This window comes from Stegodyphus dumicola, chromosome 2 (genome assembly GCF_044657685.1).
Source record: "Stegodyphus dumicola isolate Sdum_Otavi_A_Nest chromosome 2, ASM4465768v1".
NCBI lineage: Eukaryota > Metazoa > Arthropoda > Arachnida > Araneae > Eresidae > Stegodyphus > Stegodyphus dumicola.
This window is the reverse complement of record NC_140769.1, coordinates 149794795-149814100: the sequence shown is the minus strand read 5'-3', so window position 1 is coordinate 149814100 and position 19306 is coordinate 149794795. Positions and strand designations below refer to the sequence as shown.

Here is a 19306-nt window from a genome sequence, read left to right as displayed (position 1 = left end):
TGTCCTGCCAGAATATAAATTTTAATGATGTAGTATGTAAATCGAAGTGAATTCAAAATCGGTATTTAAGCAGCGGTTTGAAGAGTCAAAGTAGGAGAGTTAGTTCCGAATTGATGCCGCGTGTTTGAATTAGCTTTGTATGTGAACAGTTGGTGCTTTAACATTCTCTTCACATTATATTGCGATTCAAGTTTTGGCTTTGCTGTGTGCAGCCGATTTAGCGGTTTAGATAAGAAAAAGGAGCCAGTCGTGTAGCCATCTTACTTTATTGTAATTGCATATGTTTATTTTCTGTCTAAGTTAGTTAGCTGCAAGTGGAGGTATTTATGAGCACCGAGTGAGTGCAAATCTTTGTTTAGTTTGTTTCAAATAAAAAGGTTATCTAAACTTTGTGTAGTATTTGTTTTTAAAAAACATAGCGAACATTCGCTACTCCGTCTTTTCAGCAGAGATGATCCTGAAAAGAACAAAAAGACTACAAAATAAGATTACATTTATGGAAATTAAATAAGGCTAATCTACAAAAAAAAAAAAAAAATAAAAAATAAAAAAATAAATAAAAAAATAAAATAAAATAATATATTGAAAACCTTTTATACAATCTGATTTAATTTTGGTAATAAAAACTGTAAAATCAAATAAACTTGTAAAGGTACGCTAATACTTCATCAGTATTACATTATGACAGAACACTCTGTTAAAAATTTTGTTTTAACTGTATCACTGAATAAAGGAAAAACTATCTCTGTACAGGAAACCAGTTTTTATGGAATATTTTCTAACTCGATTATTCAGTTTTTATTTCCATCTCAAAGGAAAATTTTTCCAGGATCATGTGTTCTGTCACATCATCGTAATCAATAAATGAAATCTAAATTCAGTTCATAAATGCATATATTTAAACATTTTATTCGCTCTAATATTACTTCAAATACTTTCACAAAAACAGTTGAACTAATAATTAAAAATTTTAATTTTAATTAATGAAAATTACGTGTTTTCCTTCTAAAGATAAAAACTTCTATTGAAATTATACTGTTGTTGAATTTTGTAGCTCGACAAGAATTTACAAGTGAATATTTTAAAATGCTGAATACTTTTAAAATATGTATTTCAATATCAAATATACAAATTCTATACCATCTCAACCCGAGAAATATAATAGGACTAAATTAAATAATCTTAAACATTTAGATCAAACGGTAAATAACATGAAACTTTATGAAATAGGTTTTCGATTAACATTTATTCTTTTTCTTAAATTGCTGTTTACCGTGTTGTCAAGGCAGTGCTAAAATATTTCGGAAAACTTTTTTTTTTTTCAAAATTTCATTCTATGAAAGGGATAATAATTCATTTTAAATCATTACAAAGAAAACAATAAGTGACCACAATGTTCTGAGTCACGTTTTCTAAGTCATGCTTCCTTTAAAGAAAACGAGATTACATTAAAAAAAGTGTCTTTTACGTAACGTAATCAAAACAAGATTTTCTTCGAATATGTTCTCGAATGATCTATTCTGTTTTTTTGTATAATGTCCTTCGAACTCCATGCTCCAATAGTTTTCTTTACACCTGATTCGGTTGTCAGGCTATTGGAAAGTTAAATCGAAATCACTCGTGCTTGCAGTCGCGTGTCAGGAAGTCCGAGGTGTTGCCATGCATGTAAAGAGAAATTGCAATTGTTTCCTGGTACGCTTTTGGATCCATCAACAACGTAATCCTTTTCACCAGTTATGGGTCAAAAAAAAAAAATATCTGTTCTTTTCAGCGGAGTTAACAAATTTTGATTGGAAACCAATAATGAATTAAAAAATGAAAGAGTAAAAAGTGCGTGAAATTAACTTGCAGTATGTAACTGACGTTAACCCATCTTAGAATATTTATGTTGTATCTCCGTATTCCTTCTGTGATTCTTCAGTTGAAATTTACTACTTCCATAAAATACTGTCATCTAAAATACGACTACCATGAGCACAAAATTTTCAAACGTACAAATAAATCTGGTAAAAATGTATAAAACACAAAAATCAGTTGTTTTGGGCACAAAATATTTTTCTTTTTTTCATAAATTATTCAAGTTTTGTAATTTTTCTTTGTTTCAACAGCAAATGTAGTATGTCATTTGCTTTATCACTATGTAGATAGATTATGGGTTGAAAGCGACCTGTAAATAAATCTGAGTCTGCTTAGAAGAAAGAATAGCAAACGTAGAAGATTGATATTATCGGACATATTTTTCTGTTGATGTAATAGAATTTTTTAAATATGTTTCTAAAAATAAGGTTGTTGGTACTCTTATGATGCTTTGGAAAACGTTAAGATATCCTTTATCATAATACTTCAAGAACTTCAAAGTAAAATCCACGGTGTGATAAAAAAAAAAAAAATTTACGGTGAACGCTGCTACAGATATTTATCCAAGGGAAAGATAAAGACTTCGAGTGAAGGAAATGGCAAAGCTAGAATGTCTACGATAGATAAATGTTTTGAATCGATTCAAGATATAGAGGCAGCAACGAGTGCATAACAAGACTGCTTTTAGAACTGCTTTATGAAGCTGCAAGAGCGATATCATGAATATATTTGAAACGAAATATTCTGAGGGGATTAATAATAATGTCTGTGTTACTGAAATTATTATTAACCTAAAAGGGATATTAGTCTCGAAACAGCATTTTGCTTTGAATCACTCTAAACAGCGTATTACTTTTCAAATTGTTGCCACCAAATATTATCTCCCTCTCTTATATTGAAGAAAATTAAATAACAAAAAATGAAATTAAATAAAATAATAAAGAATTAATTTATAAAATGGAATTAAATAAGGAATAATCTGCATGAATGTATGCATGTTTTTCGCCTGATAAAAAAAAAGATACCTGCAGCTATCCAGTTTTGAATAACGTCCCAAACATGGATACCTATACCCAAACATGGATACCTGTAAGGCCGAATTTTGAATTTCGAATTTGCTTTATTATCTATTTCATATTTTGTAAAACTTTAACTAATTTTTGATTCCCAGACTCAGAGATGCAATGCAACACTGTACGGAAAATAAATTCTCTCCAACGCACGAGATTGTTTGTAGGAAATTCTAAAAATATGATGCTTTTAAATATTTTGTGATTTTGCAGTTGAATCGAATTTGATATGGCGTAAGCGCCAAGCCATTTAATAAATAAAGTCAGCACACAAAACGTTAATAATTAAAACATAAAAAAAAGGTTTCGTAAAACCATTTTAGTAAGAAAACCGAACATTGACATGATGAACTGAGAGAAAAGACAAAAAAAAAAAAAAAAATGTATGCAAAGATTTGACGCTGCATCGGGAATTCTAAACTTATACTACTATGTTGCTATTAAAATTTTTGTAATTTTGCTGCTGAATTACATACGGCATAAGTGCGAAGAAAATGACGCTTAATAATAAAGCTAAAAAGACAAAAAAAAAAAAAATGTGTTAGTAGGAGTGAGTGTAACTGCTGATTGGTAGATTGTGAGCTCAGCGAGAGCGTAAAAAACCTAAAACATTAACAAACCCTTTGGGCGACTGTTAGAGTCTGAAAACTCTGAGATTTATTATTATTATTGTATTTAAATACTCAGCGTATTTTCTATTGTACTTCGTATAAAAATACCTCTAACGCCCTAACCGGTCATGTACTAAGTGAAACCAATCATTGAAAAGGAATTTCTCAAAGTTAGGAAGTTTTTAGCTTATAACATTTTGACCTGAACGAATTAGATCAATGACTTTTTGTTATTTCTTGTACACCTAAATTAAATACAAAAGATTTCACTGTATTATATAAGCTAAAAGCAATTATGATATTTATATTCAGTTTTTCAAATCATTCATTCATTTTAAGCTTCTCTTCTTGTCAGTAGTTTCCTTCGTACATGTCATTCTGTCCAGAGTAGACTGGATAAGCACTAAATCAGGGATGGCATACCTATGGCATGCGTGCCATAGTCGGCAGGCAGAGCCTCATCAGTCGGCACGCGACTAAAACATTACTTCTTCAATCAATAATCACAATAAAATGATACTATGTAATTTAAATGAGTGTTTTAGTCTGTTCTTGAACGTTTAATTTACTTACTTATCGCATAATGCCACTGGCATACGGCCAAAGCCTTGTATCGCCATAGAAATGACATACATATTTGTTGATCCAATTTATGACGTTTCAATTGTTTAGGCTAATCATATTACTTGTTACATGGCAAAGAATACGTCAAAGTTGAATGTTTGCTAAATGAATTCAAATTTATTGCTCACTGCCGGTGATTTTTAATACTTTCATTGTTAAATAGATTTTCCATACTCCAGGTATTGAATCCTCACAAATGTTTCCAGCAAAAAAGGCAAAATTAAACATTGATAGTGGATGATCATTTCAAGAGACCTGGACAAAATCATTTGGAGTTATTGAACACGATTGGAAAGCATTATGCATTCTGCGCGGGGAAAGTGTTTTGTGTTAAAGTGTCAGACGACACTTTAACACCAACCACAAGATTGTTGCCGAACTTGATGAAGCTGAGCGGAAGTTCTTTATTGAAGGGAAATTGAGGAATTATAATTACCAGAAAGTTGGTTTTTTTCAATTAACTTTCTAAAAGAAACCATCTAACAACGACCAACTTTCAAATTTCACTGTGCCTGGCAAAACATGGTAAACAGCTCTCCGATGGGGATTGAATCAAAGACGTTTTGGGCTCGCCTCCCCCCCAAAAAAAGGTATTGGGCACGCGACCCCAAAAAGGTTCTAAATAATAAAACATTGGAAAAGAAGCGCGAGTAGCACTCAAGACTGCGGATACTAACACAGTATTGGAATGACTGATCTTTCACTTTTGGCGGGCTGACACGTAAGCTTTTTGATGTAATTAAATAGAATTGTCCATTTAATGTAAATTATGTTCTAATTATTTAGAATTAAAGCAAAATAAAATTAGCTTCTGTTCTTAAAGTGATTTAGTTTAAGCTGTCATTAAGGTTATATTTATACTGGAAATATAATTCTAATTTTTTCGCTAGGTGCAGTGCTTTCTGCTTGTTTACTTTAGCTCTTGTAATGCGAGTGAAGTTTATGATACGATATATCAAATTGTGTTCTTTCTTTATATAATTTTTTTTTTTTTTAATCGACTGTGGGATGCCGTAACTCGCTAAATGCAGAGAATAAAGGGTAGAATTTAGCATGAGAAGAGAGTACAAATTTTGAAAACTTTATTTGTGAAAGAAATTGCAGAAATTTCAAATAAAAAAAGTAAAGAAAGAAACTTAAAAAAATCTGGAAGCTTTCAGATTTTCCATTACGCCCAAAGGGACTTTTTTTTTAACGTTTCGTGTGTTACCTTTATTTATTAAACATCATATTCTTCGCACTTAAAACATAAAGTTGAATTCAACAGCAATATCGCAAAATAATTTTAAATTGAGAGCATATCTTTGGAATTTCCGATACACAGTCTCGCGCGCTGGAGGTACAATTTTTTTTCCCCATACAGTGCTCGCTTTGAAATCCTTGAGTTTGTTCATCAAAAATTCGCTATATTCGCTATAGTGTTACAAAATATTCGCTATAGTGTTACAAAATACAAAAATTCGCTATAGTGTTACAAAATATGAAATCGATAATAAAACGAATTTCAAATTCCAAATTCGGGCTTCTGGATGCCCATATTCGAGTGGAGAACTACATTATTCAAAATTGGATGACTCTGGGTACCGTCGTTTTATTACAATGCGAGAAACATACATACATTTATGCAGATTCTTCATTATTTAATTTCTTTAAATATTACACAGGGCTCTAATATTTGGTGGCAACAATTTGAAAAAAGAACCGACATTTATAGTGAACCACCGCAAATTGCCAAAACAAAATTTCCGGACTAACGCCCTTTGGAATAATAAATAAACATTTTGCTAATAGCTAAGTATAAAGACTTTCTCTTTCACAAATAATTGTGTATGTATCTGCATAAATTACTTGAAAATCATCCTGGGCTTGAAATCTAACTTCGGTATTCAATAACAAAGAATCATATTACAGAATAAATTTTGAAAGGAATGATATAGTAAATGAAGGTAAATAAATAAATTTTGCTTTGACAAAAGTTGCTCGTTTTTCACAATTTGGTTTATAAAACTTAAATATCCAGATGAATAAAAGAATAAATAGTTGAAGAAAAGACAATGAAAATCTCTAAAAAGTCTGAATCCTTCATATCGGAATTTTTAGAATAAAGGATGAGGAATTTAGATTTGGAGTGGTAGAAAATTCAGATTAAAGACTGCGATTAATTTCAAAAAGAAGAAACTTTTGATCGTCTTCTTAAATATATTTATTACATCTGAGAACAATATGCAGGATTACTAGAATTTCCACTATGAAAACTGAAAAGAATATAGATAACCTTTATGTTTTAATTTATGACAGTCTAGTAAGACATTAATTATACGAGAAAAGACTGGTCTTCGGTATGTAAAGACTGCTTTCAAGACAATTAAAATTAAATTTCATTGTATAAATAATTAATGACAATTAAAAAACTTGCTATTGTATCTTACAACTTAAATTTGCTTAAGGGGACTCGGTACCTTTTGTATGATTTTTTTTTATTTAAGCACTTCCATCAACTTTTTATGAATAATATTAAGTGGTTTTATGAGACAAAATGGTTTTAAGCTGAAAAAATGTTTTTTTTTTGCTATTAATTTTTGTTTAATTTGAATTTTTTTTTAAAAAATTCAACAATTAAAAATTCTTTCTTCTTCCCCAATTTTCAATATTTTTGCTTCAAATTTTTTTATTGTATTCATAATAGTGTTCTTAAAAACTTTACGGATCGATTTTTCAATTAATGAATTAGTTTCTGAGAAAAAAATAAAAAGCACATTTTTATATAAAAATTAAAAAAAATATGACTTCAGTAACATTTTTACTTCCAATAACTTTTCTTTTCATTATTTTTCAAATCCCATCCTTTATTCTATTTAGCATATAATTTTAAATAAGCAGTAAATTTATTAAATAATTTGGTCCATATCTGAACAAGTTTTAGGACTTTAAGTAAAAGGATATATTAAAAAATTGCAAACTGAGAAATCGCAGTTTAAAGAATGTAAACTGTCTGGACGGTCATTAAATCATTTCCAATTTCTTAAAAATTTTATTACTGAATTTCAATGCATATATATATTTATAATAAAACTTAGACTGTTCAATTGATTAATATGAATATAAATTACAAGCTTTTGTTTAAAACCTTATCTGACTAGAAATATTGCAAAAATATCATAAAATGCAAGTAGAATTTTCCTTTACCTGTTTTTGTTTTTTAAAACACGCTCAAAACAAGTTTAATGCATGAATTAATTATAATATACTTTCTAAAATGCTTATAATCATTATTAATAATATTAATTTGTCGTTTTATTCATTTTTTAAAAAGCAAAATTTGAAATTTTAACGGACATAAAACATTTTATTTAAAACCACTCAGCAGCTTATGTGATTTCTTCTCTTATTTTAGCCATTTGTTCTCGTATATAAATTCCATTTTAAATTAATTTATGTGCATTTTAATTAATTAAAAAGTTTAATGTTTGTTCCAGCACTATTTCAATAATGCTACGGTCAGAAATTTGATCACTTTCATTACACCACCTTGCAACTACATTGTCGCAAGCCTTGAGCGATCCAATGAAATAAACGCTTTGTTGCGTTTTAAATATTTAAGGCTTTTCTTTATTAAATAAGTGCAAAATTTTAAGTGTGCACAAGTTATTTAACAAGTGCGCAAGTTTAAATATGTACACAAGGCATTAATAACCTGTAAGAAAATAATAAGGGATTTAGTTTTACTACATTTTGGTTCAGCTATTTTAAACAGCTCACTTTAAATATAAAATTTTATGTTTCGTGTTTTAGATTTCTAAAGGATTAGTTCTTAACATAGAAGACCTTCCTTCTCGTAATTGCTCAGTATAAAAGTTTTCCAAGCGTTCAAGACCCACCAGCGGAAGAGCGGCAAAGTCACTGCACACTAGTAGTTCGGTCCGAGTTTCAAATTTCGAGAACGGGCTGGTTGCATGGGCGCTTTCCTGGCCTTCCCCATGTGTAACGTGTATACGAGCCAGTTTGCCTCAGAAAGTCCTCCACGAAGGCATTCCTTCCCTTAGGCAGATAGGCTCTGCCGTAACCACATAAAAAACAAACCAAACCTTTCCACGCGTTAAACTGAAATCTGCACACCGAGAAGACCACGCCGTAATTCATTTTTAATCTAATGAGGTTTATATTTTCATTTTCTCAATATTTAACTTTTTGAATTTTTTATTGTAAATTTAAAATGAGGCAAATGGCAAACTTTTCGAATTGTCGGACCTCTTCAAAGTGCCTGGGGAGTTCAGATTGGAATATTTTTTTTAAAAAAATTTTTATGTATGAGAATATACTTCTTTTTGTTAAAATTAATAAAATTTTGGTCACTTGTTTCACACCGAAAATATAAGGGTTTAAAAAGACTTAAAAGTATGAATCTGAAAAATTCATAAAAAAAATTTCTTCTTTTGAGTACTGGTCATTGCTTGTAACCTTTCGCAAGCCTTTAAACTTTCAAAACGAACACTGCAACATAGAAGTCAATTTCCTCCCATAATAATAACTCGACAAGTTTAAATACTTAAAAACGTAAGATAAAATAATCACGTAGGACAATAAAATCGCAGATGGGGGCGGATTATACTTCTTTATGCTATATCGGCTTCAGAAAAACTGCGTGGTTTTTGTTTTGGTTAATGCCAACGGTGGCAGAGTCCCTGTTAAAAACGTAGGGTGAGGAGAGTTAATTCCCTCAGACTAGTCCAACTTAAAAATGTGGGAAGTTTATACATTTTTGGGGAGGTTAAACATGCCCACCACTTTTTGATGTAAAATCGAGGAGAAATCGTCAATAAAATTCTACAAAATTTGTAAAGAAAGCATAACAATGCTAACAGTATGAAAATAATGTAAAAAAAAACATTGAAATTCCAGTAGCAAAAAAAATGCTTTTTCTTATGACAAATGCTTTTCTTGTGAAATATTCTGTATAATTTTAAATAATCTAGTATAACTTAATTTAATACATAATTTATTTATTTATTTATTTTTACTTCTCTTCTTAGGAATGCTTATTCCTGTGAAGATTTGTGTGCTTTTGCTGCTTGTGTTGGCAGCAGTGATCTCTGGAAGACCACATAGCCGGTACACAAGATCTCTTATAAAGGATTACTTCAATCCTCTTCTTTATTCGGACGAACATTTTGAGAAGGGAGATGATGGTAAATACTACTTACGTAAAAGTTCCCATAGGTCCGACAGTGAAGTCCTATATGCGGATGCTCAGACTCTGGATATAAAAGTTGATAAATCTTTGAAAGATGAAATTGCCAAAGAAACAGCTAAAGCTGCTTCAGAGAAACTGGACCCGAAAGTTCAGATTTCTGAGGCAAAATCCGAAGCAGGGCTAGCTGCCTCAACTGAATATATTTCAAAAACACTAGAAGATACAGCTCTTATAACAAAAGATATAAAACTTGACGCAGAAGCAAAGATCCTTGAAAAGCAGGATGATACGAAAAATCTAAAATCCGAAGTAAAATCCGGCGAACTCAGCGCAGCGAAAGACGAAGATGCATTAAAGAAAGTATCTTTGGTTCCGGTTAAACCAGATTATGGAGGATATTTTGCAAAACCCAATAGCAAAGATGACAATCCGGAGCCCATTCCAGTAATGTCAAAGGAATTACCTTCCGATATGGCAGCTGTGGATAAATCTATTGAGGAGGGGCATAAAATATCTATTGGTCAGTTTCCTTTTGTATATCCAACTCTAGTGCCAGAAACTAAAGACTTAGGAAGTCCAGTTTTGGTACATAAACTGTCTTATGGCGCAGTCTCATTTGTACCAGTTCCTCCTGCAGTTCACATTTCAGACAGATTACCTTTGCCAGAACCAGAAGTGGTAGAAGATGGCTCTGAAAGTGCTGTAATGGAAGATGCAATATCTGATGAATCTCGTAAGAACAAAGTTGCCGCGCCAGAAATTTCTTACCATCTGGGCAGTCCTTTGAGCTTTGGTCTACCTTCACCGTTTTGGCCCTTTCACAGCATAATAAGAGAAGTTGAAGGTAAGGCATTCATTATTTCCTATTTTGTGATTGAATATGTTTGAAACCTGAAAATTTTTAATCATTTTTAAAAGAAAAAGTCGAACCCATAAAGCTGTCTCAAGACGGAACTGAAGAATTTTAATAATTGTGCAAAGGAAGTGATCCATAATTAGTTATTTTCTTAAATGGATTGGATTATTTAACTATGGCAAAGCACACGAGGGCTATCTGCCTAAAGGGAGGGATGCCTCCGTGGAGGACTTTCTAAGGGAAACTGGCTCGTATACACGTTACACATGGGGAAAACCACGAAAACGCCCATGCAGCCAGCCCGTTCGCGGGATTCGAACCTCAGACCGAACTATCAGTGTTCAGCGTCTTTACCGCTCGACCGCTGGTGGGCTATTTACTTAAATGAACCAAAACGGTGGGAAGACATTACGTTGAATTCTATGATTGATTGATTAATCGTTTCCGGTTCTTTTAAAATTACTTTTTTTATTGCTTCAGGCGTCAAAGAAAAATATATGTTTTTTAATGAAAACAAATGACTTAAGTGTATTTTATCTAAAAACAGTGTAATTGGAAGTAAGTTGATTTATTGATCTACATTGATTGACAGATTACATCAATCAAAAACATTTTGCTTTATATTTCGTGATGATTCTTTTCATCCTATGAGAAAATTTGTACATGTCATTGATGTTGACAGTACTTCAGAAAAGCATTTCAAAAACTGAAAATGCATCATTATTCACCAGAAATTATTAGTTCTTTTTTAATTATTGTTTTCATTACTCTCCATCGTTGCATTATTTTTACCAATTGTTTTTCTAAGTTCTTTTATGGTTTCACTAAACAATTAAATTATAATTAAGACACAATAACACGCCGAATAAATACTAATTCAGAAGTCAAACAACAAAAATCAGCGTTATATTTACAAAATTTTCACAGGACTAGTTTCGATGGTTTTACCGAACCACCATCCTCAACTGCAAAACCGCTTAAAAAACTTCAGCCTTTTCTTAATATCCTCTCCTCATTGTTTCTTTGAGTACATATTTTTGCTTAATACCATTATTTATCGTTATTTATAAAATCGTTATAGATAAAAAGATCTCCTTTTTTATTTATTTATTTAAAGAATAAAACTCATTTAGGAACAGCAAATTCACAAGCGACTATTGTCGTCTGTATAAAACATAATTTGTTGTTGTTTTCTTGTTCGAGGAGTCAGTGCAGAGGAGTCAAATAGGACTAAAAGTATCCAGAACAGCTGCAGCAACATCAATAATCTTCGAAAAATAGAGGAGTTGGTGCGAGGTAGCTATATCTATACTGAAGAGCTTGGCCAAAATAGCAGGACAGTCGAAGAGATGGTTTGGAGAAAGCTGGATATCACTACAGTGGTGATAACTATTATAATTTCGCTGGCCATCAAAGGATATCTTCATTCCTTTGAAGTGTTTTATCTTCAGTCTGGTTAGGGCAGTGAAAATGACACGGTCACGATTTAGGCCAGGAGTGGAATTCTTTTTGTTTGATTGGGTAGGTAAGTCTTTGGCTGGCTATTGCGTCAGCATCGGTAAGGGTTAAGCTGTTCGAAAGTTGAGAATCATTTCGTGCATCTTTGGCAAGGCCATCATCCTGCTCATTTCTGTAAATATCAACATGCGGTGGTATCCACTGTAATGCGCAGGTCCTTTCGGCTGCAGTAGTTTTGTTCATGAGCATGATAATGTCTTGGGTAAGTTGAGAGTTGCCCCTTAGGACGGCTTGGAGCGCCGATTTAGAATCAGAGAATAATAAGAGGCCACTGGAAAGTTTACAAGTAAGAGTTACGAAAGGGTGAATACTTTATTAATCAGAGGCCCACTAGCGGCCGAGCGGCAAAGGCGCTGAACATTGGTAGTTGGGTCCGACGTTCGAATCCCGCAAACCGGCTGTATGCATGGGCGTTTTCGTGGTTATACCCATGTGTAACATGTATAGAGCCAGTTTCCCTTAGATAGACCTCCACGAAGGTATCCCTCCCCTTAGGCAGATAGCCCTAGTGTGGTTTACCGTAATCTCAATAAACCAAGCCAAACTGAACAATTTATAAACGGAATAAATATATTTCAGTATGCAAAGCTTGTCTTTCACTGAGCAGTTTCGAGACGTATTTTAATTATAGGAATATCGTCTTACATATAATAGATGCAACTAATCATAAATCTCATTTATACTAACTAGACTTCCGATTATTTGATCTATTTGTGATCGATTCTGAGATGATAAAAGAATGATAATAGTTAATCCTAAATAGCCTTCAGAATAGTTGTTGCGGGTTTAAAGCCAAATTAAAAAATATATATATATGCTAAACATATGCAGGATGTGCCAAACAAATGCTTCAACGTTATATGATGCATTCGAGAGGTAAGACCGAATTGGAATATGATTTCGTTACAGTTTCGTTTGTTAGAAAAACTGCGATCATTCACTTTCATTGAATAAAACTCCACCGAGTAATGTTGTGCCAAGAAATTATATTCTTCATGAGAGTAATAAAAACATAAATTTATTTGCGGAAAAATTGCAGGCTCGTTACAAGTTACGGTTTCACATACAAGTTACGGTTTCACTGTCTTAGGAGAGAAGAGCTGAACACACTGATGCCAATCCTCTACAGCTAAGTATTAGCATCAAAATATGTGGCTCGTAAACAGCCAACATTGTTCAGGAAATACATGATATTAAAAGTCGCGTGGTATCATTTCCGATCAGATAAATAAATGAATGTAACGGACTATGACGGGAAATCCGTAAACGCAACACTATGACGTCACGACTTATCATGGCCGCTGCCATAGACGAGGTTATGGTGGGTTTTGTTTACATTCTAATCGCTGTTATCTACATTTTAGCTTTCACCATTTATAAGTTTCTCGATCTAATTTTAATACTTAACATAAATGATTTTCTACTTAGTACATAGAAAAATAACAAGAACTACAAATAATTGCTTCTAATTCAATAAAATCTAGTACATGAAAATGTGTAAATGGTAACTATATACGACATGGTGAAACCTAGAACACCAGTGGAAGTTTCAATAGTATTTTACTCAAACTGTGCTTAAAGACAATTTTCTGAGCCTCCGGACGTTAATATTTGCTCTCAAAGTCAGTTTAATTTTATTTAATAATTTTCCTAACGTCCTTGAATATAAAGATGTAGTGCTGGGCTTACTGCGTCTCACATGAAAAATGAAAGCATGTTAAGAGTATAGTAAGTTAAGCATGTTAAGAGTATAGTAAGTTATTCATGGTAAGAGCTCAAATCCCTGACCATTGACGTCAAGTGGTGCTACATCTTTGACTTACGAAATATGTAACACATTAAAAAATCCCTGGAATCGTGTGAATATTATCGAAGAACAACTGCACTCGTGCAATGAATTACTCTGTAATGTTTAAGAATCGTTACTCATAGCTGATTCCATATGATCACAAGATAAAGTCGGTGGTTTTCAAGTCTGGTAATCTATATACAGGAAAAATATCACTAAATTAAATAATGGATGCTTCTTCATTCGATCATTTAATAATTGTGTCGAAACACCGCAGCCAGCCCAATGGCATTTAGTTTCTTTTAACTTCAATTCGATTTTGAATCTTTTCCTTGTTGCCATTTAATAGACTGGAATATTCCATGCAAAGATGTGCTTTCTTTGTGGCACGTTCTGTAAGTTCTTGTATTTTCTATGCACAATTATTTTTCCAGCTCTTGTTTTAATACAAAGTCATGTCACATTTTTCATAAATATCAATGGCAGATGAACCGTTTTGCTCTTCGATATTTCTTATCAATCATTTCAATGCTTCCTGCTTTGCGTTCCCAATTATTCGAGTCCTCGCTTCAGAAATGAAATGTTAAACAAGAAGTGATGAAAAAATATGAACATAAAGAAATTACGATGAAAAAGTCATTAACTTAGTCCGTAATTTGATGAGATTTAAAAAATTAGTCTCACTCTTACTTTACATTAATTCCAACAGTGGCTTAGTGGATAAGACCGCTGAATACTTGTATTTCGACTGATTTTTTAAATTAATAAAGACTAGATAGCTAGATAGATGTTTTCGTGTTTTTCCCCTTTAAAACGCGAATACGAACCAGGTTGGAATTCCTCCATAGAAATTTTACCTTGTACTTTGCAACAATCGATTAAAAGAGCATATTATACGTTATTGTTTTTGACAAAGTAATGCGTTATCCCTAAGTTAAATGCATTGTTGTGTGCATGCGGGTTCGTAATGGATTGAATGCACATAGAACCGATGAGAGCTGGGTAAACTTTATTTTCCGAAAGAAACACACTTTATAGCTCTTGAACTTTCCACAAAAGCTCTTTTCATCATAGAGCACAATCAGTAGTTACACTAAACTAATAAGGACGTTAAACACAACGCAACGCAAAGCGCATCTGTCCCCGGTCTTATTTAGTTTCTCCGCCCTCCGAGAAATCTCTAGTACCTTCCATTTCTCGAAATGACTGGAAAGGATGTACATAGAAGTTACATAGAGTTACATAGAAGTTACATAAAGTTATATAGAAAGGCCGGATATGGTTTCAGTTATATACAGGGATGAGTTATAGTTACTCAATTACAGTAATACAAGAACCTAGCCAAAATATCACGAAATATAAATTTTTCTCTCCACATTTGGCGGCAAAAATGAGTCACCAAAACCATCACCAGCTTCTCGATATCTCACCAATTTACCGAGATAACCATTTATCTCAAAGGTAAATAGACTTGTCCCTGTAATCTGATTTTCCTGCAGAGCATCGTCTCTTCAGGCTTTTCATGTTATATTACACAAAAGATATTACTATTTCACACATAATTTAACTAAAATTATTTACATATATACAAAATTCGTAACAGTACTTTTTCTTAGAACGGAATGCGGAAATCTGATTCTCGGAGAAGAGATAATGATAAAAGCATGCTCGGTTAAAGGAAGACCGAATAATACGGTATCATCTCTATCATATCTTACTACCTACCGCGTGTATGCTGTTATCGATAAATTGACAATGTAACATAGTTTGATCAAATTTGATCCTTAAAGCAAAATTTATTTCCTCGGAACCAAAGGGACATACTAATTTTTCTTTTCGCATTTTACTCAAAACTGTGGATAGTTCTTTAGCCAGTTTTTAGTTACTCCAGAGCGAAGAATTTTTGTGTGCATAATTTATGCAGAACTAGGAGGATACTCTGTTAGTCTACTGTTAACAAAGAATAGTACGTAAACAATTCGATAAGAAAATTTGAATCATTAACTGAAAAGGCTGAAATTAAGGAAACCTTTTCGATGCAACATTGAATCTACCGAAAGTAAAAAGCATACCTAAAAGCTAATCAGGAATTTTTTTTTTTTTTTTTGATGTTGTAACAAATATTGGTCACTATCAGACATTGTTCGTTTCTGGTAGGAAGTTACTATGAAAAGTTCTATTGTATTAATTATTTTATTATTATTAATTTTTTTGCTTCAATAAGACTCAATAGTCAGCTTTAATTAATATCATTTTTTAGAACTTATAGAATTAATGTTTTCAAACAGATTAACGTTGCGGATTGAAGAATCATTCGTGTAAGTTTTCTTCCATATTTAATTCTTTCCGAAGTTGTAATTCAAATCTGGATTTAGAAAACAAACTGCCAGCCATTAGTTCATTCAACTGTGGACAAAAAAAAATAGGTAGCAACGTATCGAAAACATGACTAACAATGGAAGGCAGTGACTTGTTCTAATACCCCGCTCCAAATACTTTTATTTCAACGCCCGAGGCATCTTCGTAAATACTCGAATAATTCGCATTTCCTAGGCAGAGTTGAACTGAAGTAAAAATAAAAAGTAGGAAATAATTGGTAGGCTAAATTATGACTTTATAACTAAATGCTTGTAGTCATTAGCAATCCCTAAATCAGAGTTCTAAAAATTTCTTAAGTAGTAATAAATTAAATAATTAGTTATTACCATAATCATATAACATGAATGATACTGCCTCCTTTACAAAATAAACCATTTTATGGCCTAAGTTCAAAGTGTATTTATTTAGCTGGGGAGAAAAAAAACAGGAATTTTTAGCCCAAAGAGGCTATTAGTCCAGAAGGGCTATTAGTCTCGAAAAGGCATTTTGCATCGAATTACTATAAACGGCTGTATTACTTTCCAAATTTTTTAACTTTAATTCTTCATTAAAAACTCAACGATTTCAAAGCGAGCAGTGGCAACACACTGTACGGCATAAAATATTTTTATCTCCAGCCATGGAGACTGGCTATTTGAAATTCTGAAAATATGCTGTTTTTAAATATTCTTACCCCAATGTGGCGTTAGCATAAATGCTCTCGAAACTTGCATGTGTCTGTAAATGGAAAAAAAAAAAAAAAAAAAAAAAAAAAAAACCCTCCCATTTGGGCGTAATATAAAATCTGATACCTTTCAGGGTTGTTTTTTTATTATTATTTAAAAAAATTATCATATGAATTAATTTCAAAAAGATTAGAACGATGATCACATTTTAAACTGAAAATGCAATCTCATAAATCCAGAGAAAAGTAAAATGTCATAATCTTTCGGAAATAGTAAATGATCAAGATGTGTGTTTGTTTAGTAAGTAAATAGGCACAATACAAGAGTGACAATTTTATAATTAAAAATTGCATTCTGTGTAATTATATTTATTTATAAAAAATAATGGTACCTAAGTATTAACTTAACCACCCTTAGTTGAAGTCGCCAAATTTTCGAAATATGCTAGACTTTGGCAACCATGCACATAACCATTCTTCCGGCAACCATGCTCATAACAATCCTTCAGTCGAGTAACGCTGCCATTTGCCATTTCCACAAGCCTTCTTTCTTTTTATATTCCAAGTCTCAACAATTGTAATAAAAATTGTGATATTTTTCGCCTTTAGATTTAAAATATGCGCTCGTGGAGTTTGCCAGCACTGAAAGAAACCGCAGTAAAATTTCTGCAGAAATACAGAATTTTCCTGAAATTTTCTGAACAGAACAACGAAGAAATATGTTTCCTAGATAGCCGCTGTTGCCACACGAAGTCGAGTGTACGCAATTCTTTGATGTTGTTTTAAACGAAAAGTACTTCGGGAGAAAAATACCGCAAAAAAAATATAGAAAGATTTGAAGAATTTAAGTGGTATAATTTTTTAACGTATCTCGTAAACCTTATTTAATAATTCAAATCTGCATTTTAAGTTGATAAAGTATGTTTTCTTTCCATATGTTGATAATATTTACTGACATACGATAAATATTAATAGTTTGGGAATCTTTCTAAAAAAAAAAAAAAAAAAAAAAAAAAAATCTGAAATGTTTCGATTTTAAATTACGTCCCAAGGGGCGTTTTTTAACATTTTGTGTGTTACCTTTCTTTATTAAATATCATGTTCCTCGCACTTAAACCATAAGATCCAGTGCAACAGCAATATCGCAAAATAGTTTTAAAACGAGCATATCTTTAGAATTTCCGATACAGAGACTCACGCGCTGGAGATAAAAATGTTTTTTCTGCACAACGTTGCCATTGCTCGCTTTGAAATCCTTGAGTTTGTTAATCAAAAATTCGTCAAAGTTTTAAAAAATAGGAAATCGATCATAAAACAAATTTCAAATTTCAAATTTGGTCTTCCATATGCTCATATTCGTTGGAGGATTACGTTATTCAAAATTCGATGACTCTATGTACCGTTGTTTTATCACAATACGAGAAATATACATACATTTATGCAGATTTTTCATTATTTAATTTCTTCAAATATAATGCAGGACTCTAACATTTTGTGGCAACAGTTTGAAAAGTGAACCGACATTTATGAGTCCGACGCAAAATGCCAAAACGAAACTAATAGTCCTTCGGGATTCAAATCCCTTTGGACTAAAAAAAAAAAAAAAAGGCGCGAAAGCCACCAACTTGCACCCGATAAGTAACTTCCACCTTTCCATCGGTAAAAAAACGCCAAAGTGTGCAAAGGTGGTTGCGTCAATACGTAAGTACCAAAATTCTGAAAAAGATACTCGAATAATGTACATTCTACTCAAATTTACTGATAAAGTTCACTTGACGTTAGCTCAGTGAAAGGTGATTAAAATTAAGTTTAAAGTGGCTGTTATAATTTAAAGCTAATTTCTGTTAAGTTATATAATATGAATATCTGTACATCATTTTCAAGAATAAGTAAGAGTTTTAAAATGTTTAAAAATTACAAAAGCGTCTCTGTTTCGACAGGAAAGGAAACCGGAAGCTCATGAGCTGTCGACAGACGAGTATTCTGACCACCGATTTGCCGAGGGTAGATTTCCATCTTTTTTAATTGCTTTGTCTTGCTAGAGGGTCGGGTACCCTTACAAATTAAATTCAGGCACATAAATAATTTATTTGTAGCATGTACAATGCATTATGTAAAGCCATTAAATCATTTAAAAAAAACTAATCTTTTACTGTTGTCATTTTTTATAGTTGCCATATTAAAATTTTTTTAAATATATAAGTATATAAATAGGTTATCACTGAAATTATGTATTTAATTTAGTCCCTAAAAAAATTTTTCCTTTTTTCAACTGTAGAGTTTGAAAGCAGCTTAACTCACCAACTTAAAAGGGACAATATTCATTTAAATAACTCCTTGTAATATATTTGTTTCAAGAAATAATATCCCTAGGAATTTAGCCGACAATTTAAAGTTACATTTAATTATAGCTAACATAATGTGGGAACATTATGTAGTTATTTTTGTATACTTAAATTTAATATTAAGATATTTGGAAATACCCATATCTAGAGCACAGTTATACGTTTACTAATAAATTCGTTTCTACTAATTATTCATAGTCTGTACAACACCATTCGGAAAAAGTATTGGGTAGTTCGTACTTAAATTAACTGAATTATTTCTGGGATCTGAAACCAAAGCATTTATTCACCCATCAACGGCCGAGTCGAAATCCGGCAAACGGGCTTGGCTGCTCGAATATTTTCGTAGGTTTCCGTATGTTTAATATATAGAGGGGCACAAAAAAGTGAACCCACTGTTTG

General features: G+C 32.1%; 1 protein-coding gene across 2 annotated transcripts in view; it reads left to right on the top strand.

Moving 5' to 3' along the window:
- LOC118184013 (uncharacterized) overlaps positions 1-19306 on the top strand; it is a 50012-nt gene that overhangs the window by 18410 nt on the left and 12296 nt on the right. Inside the window, exons 1-2 of one of the 2 annotated variants that reach the window (XM_085811249.1) lie at positions 4320-4883; positions 9193-10197. In XM_085811249.1, coding sequence (XP_085667375.1) covers positions 9195-10197 — 1003 coding nt within the window. In that variant the 5' untranslated portion in view covers positions 4320-4883; positions 9193-9194. Of the gene's footprint in view, positions 1-4319; positions 4884-9192; positions 10198-19306 lie in introns of those variants that run through there. The other variant, XM_035353643.2, reaches the window with a different exon arrangement.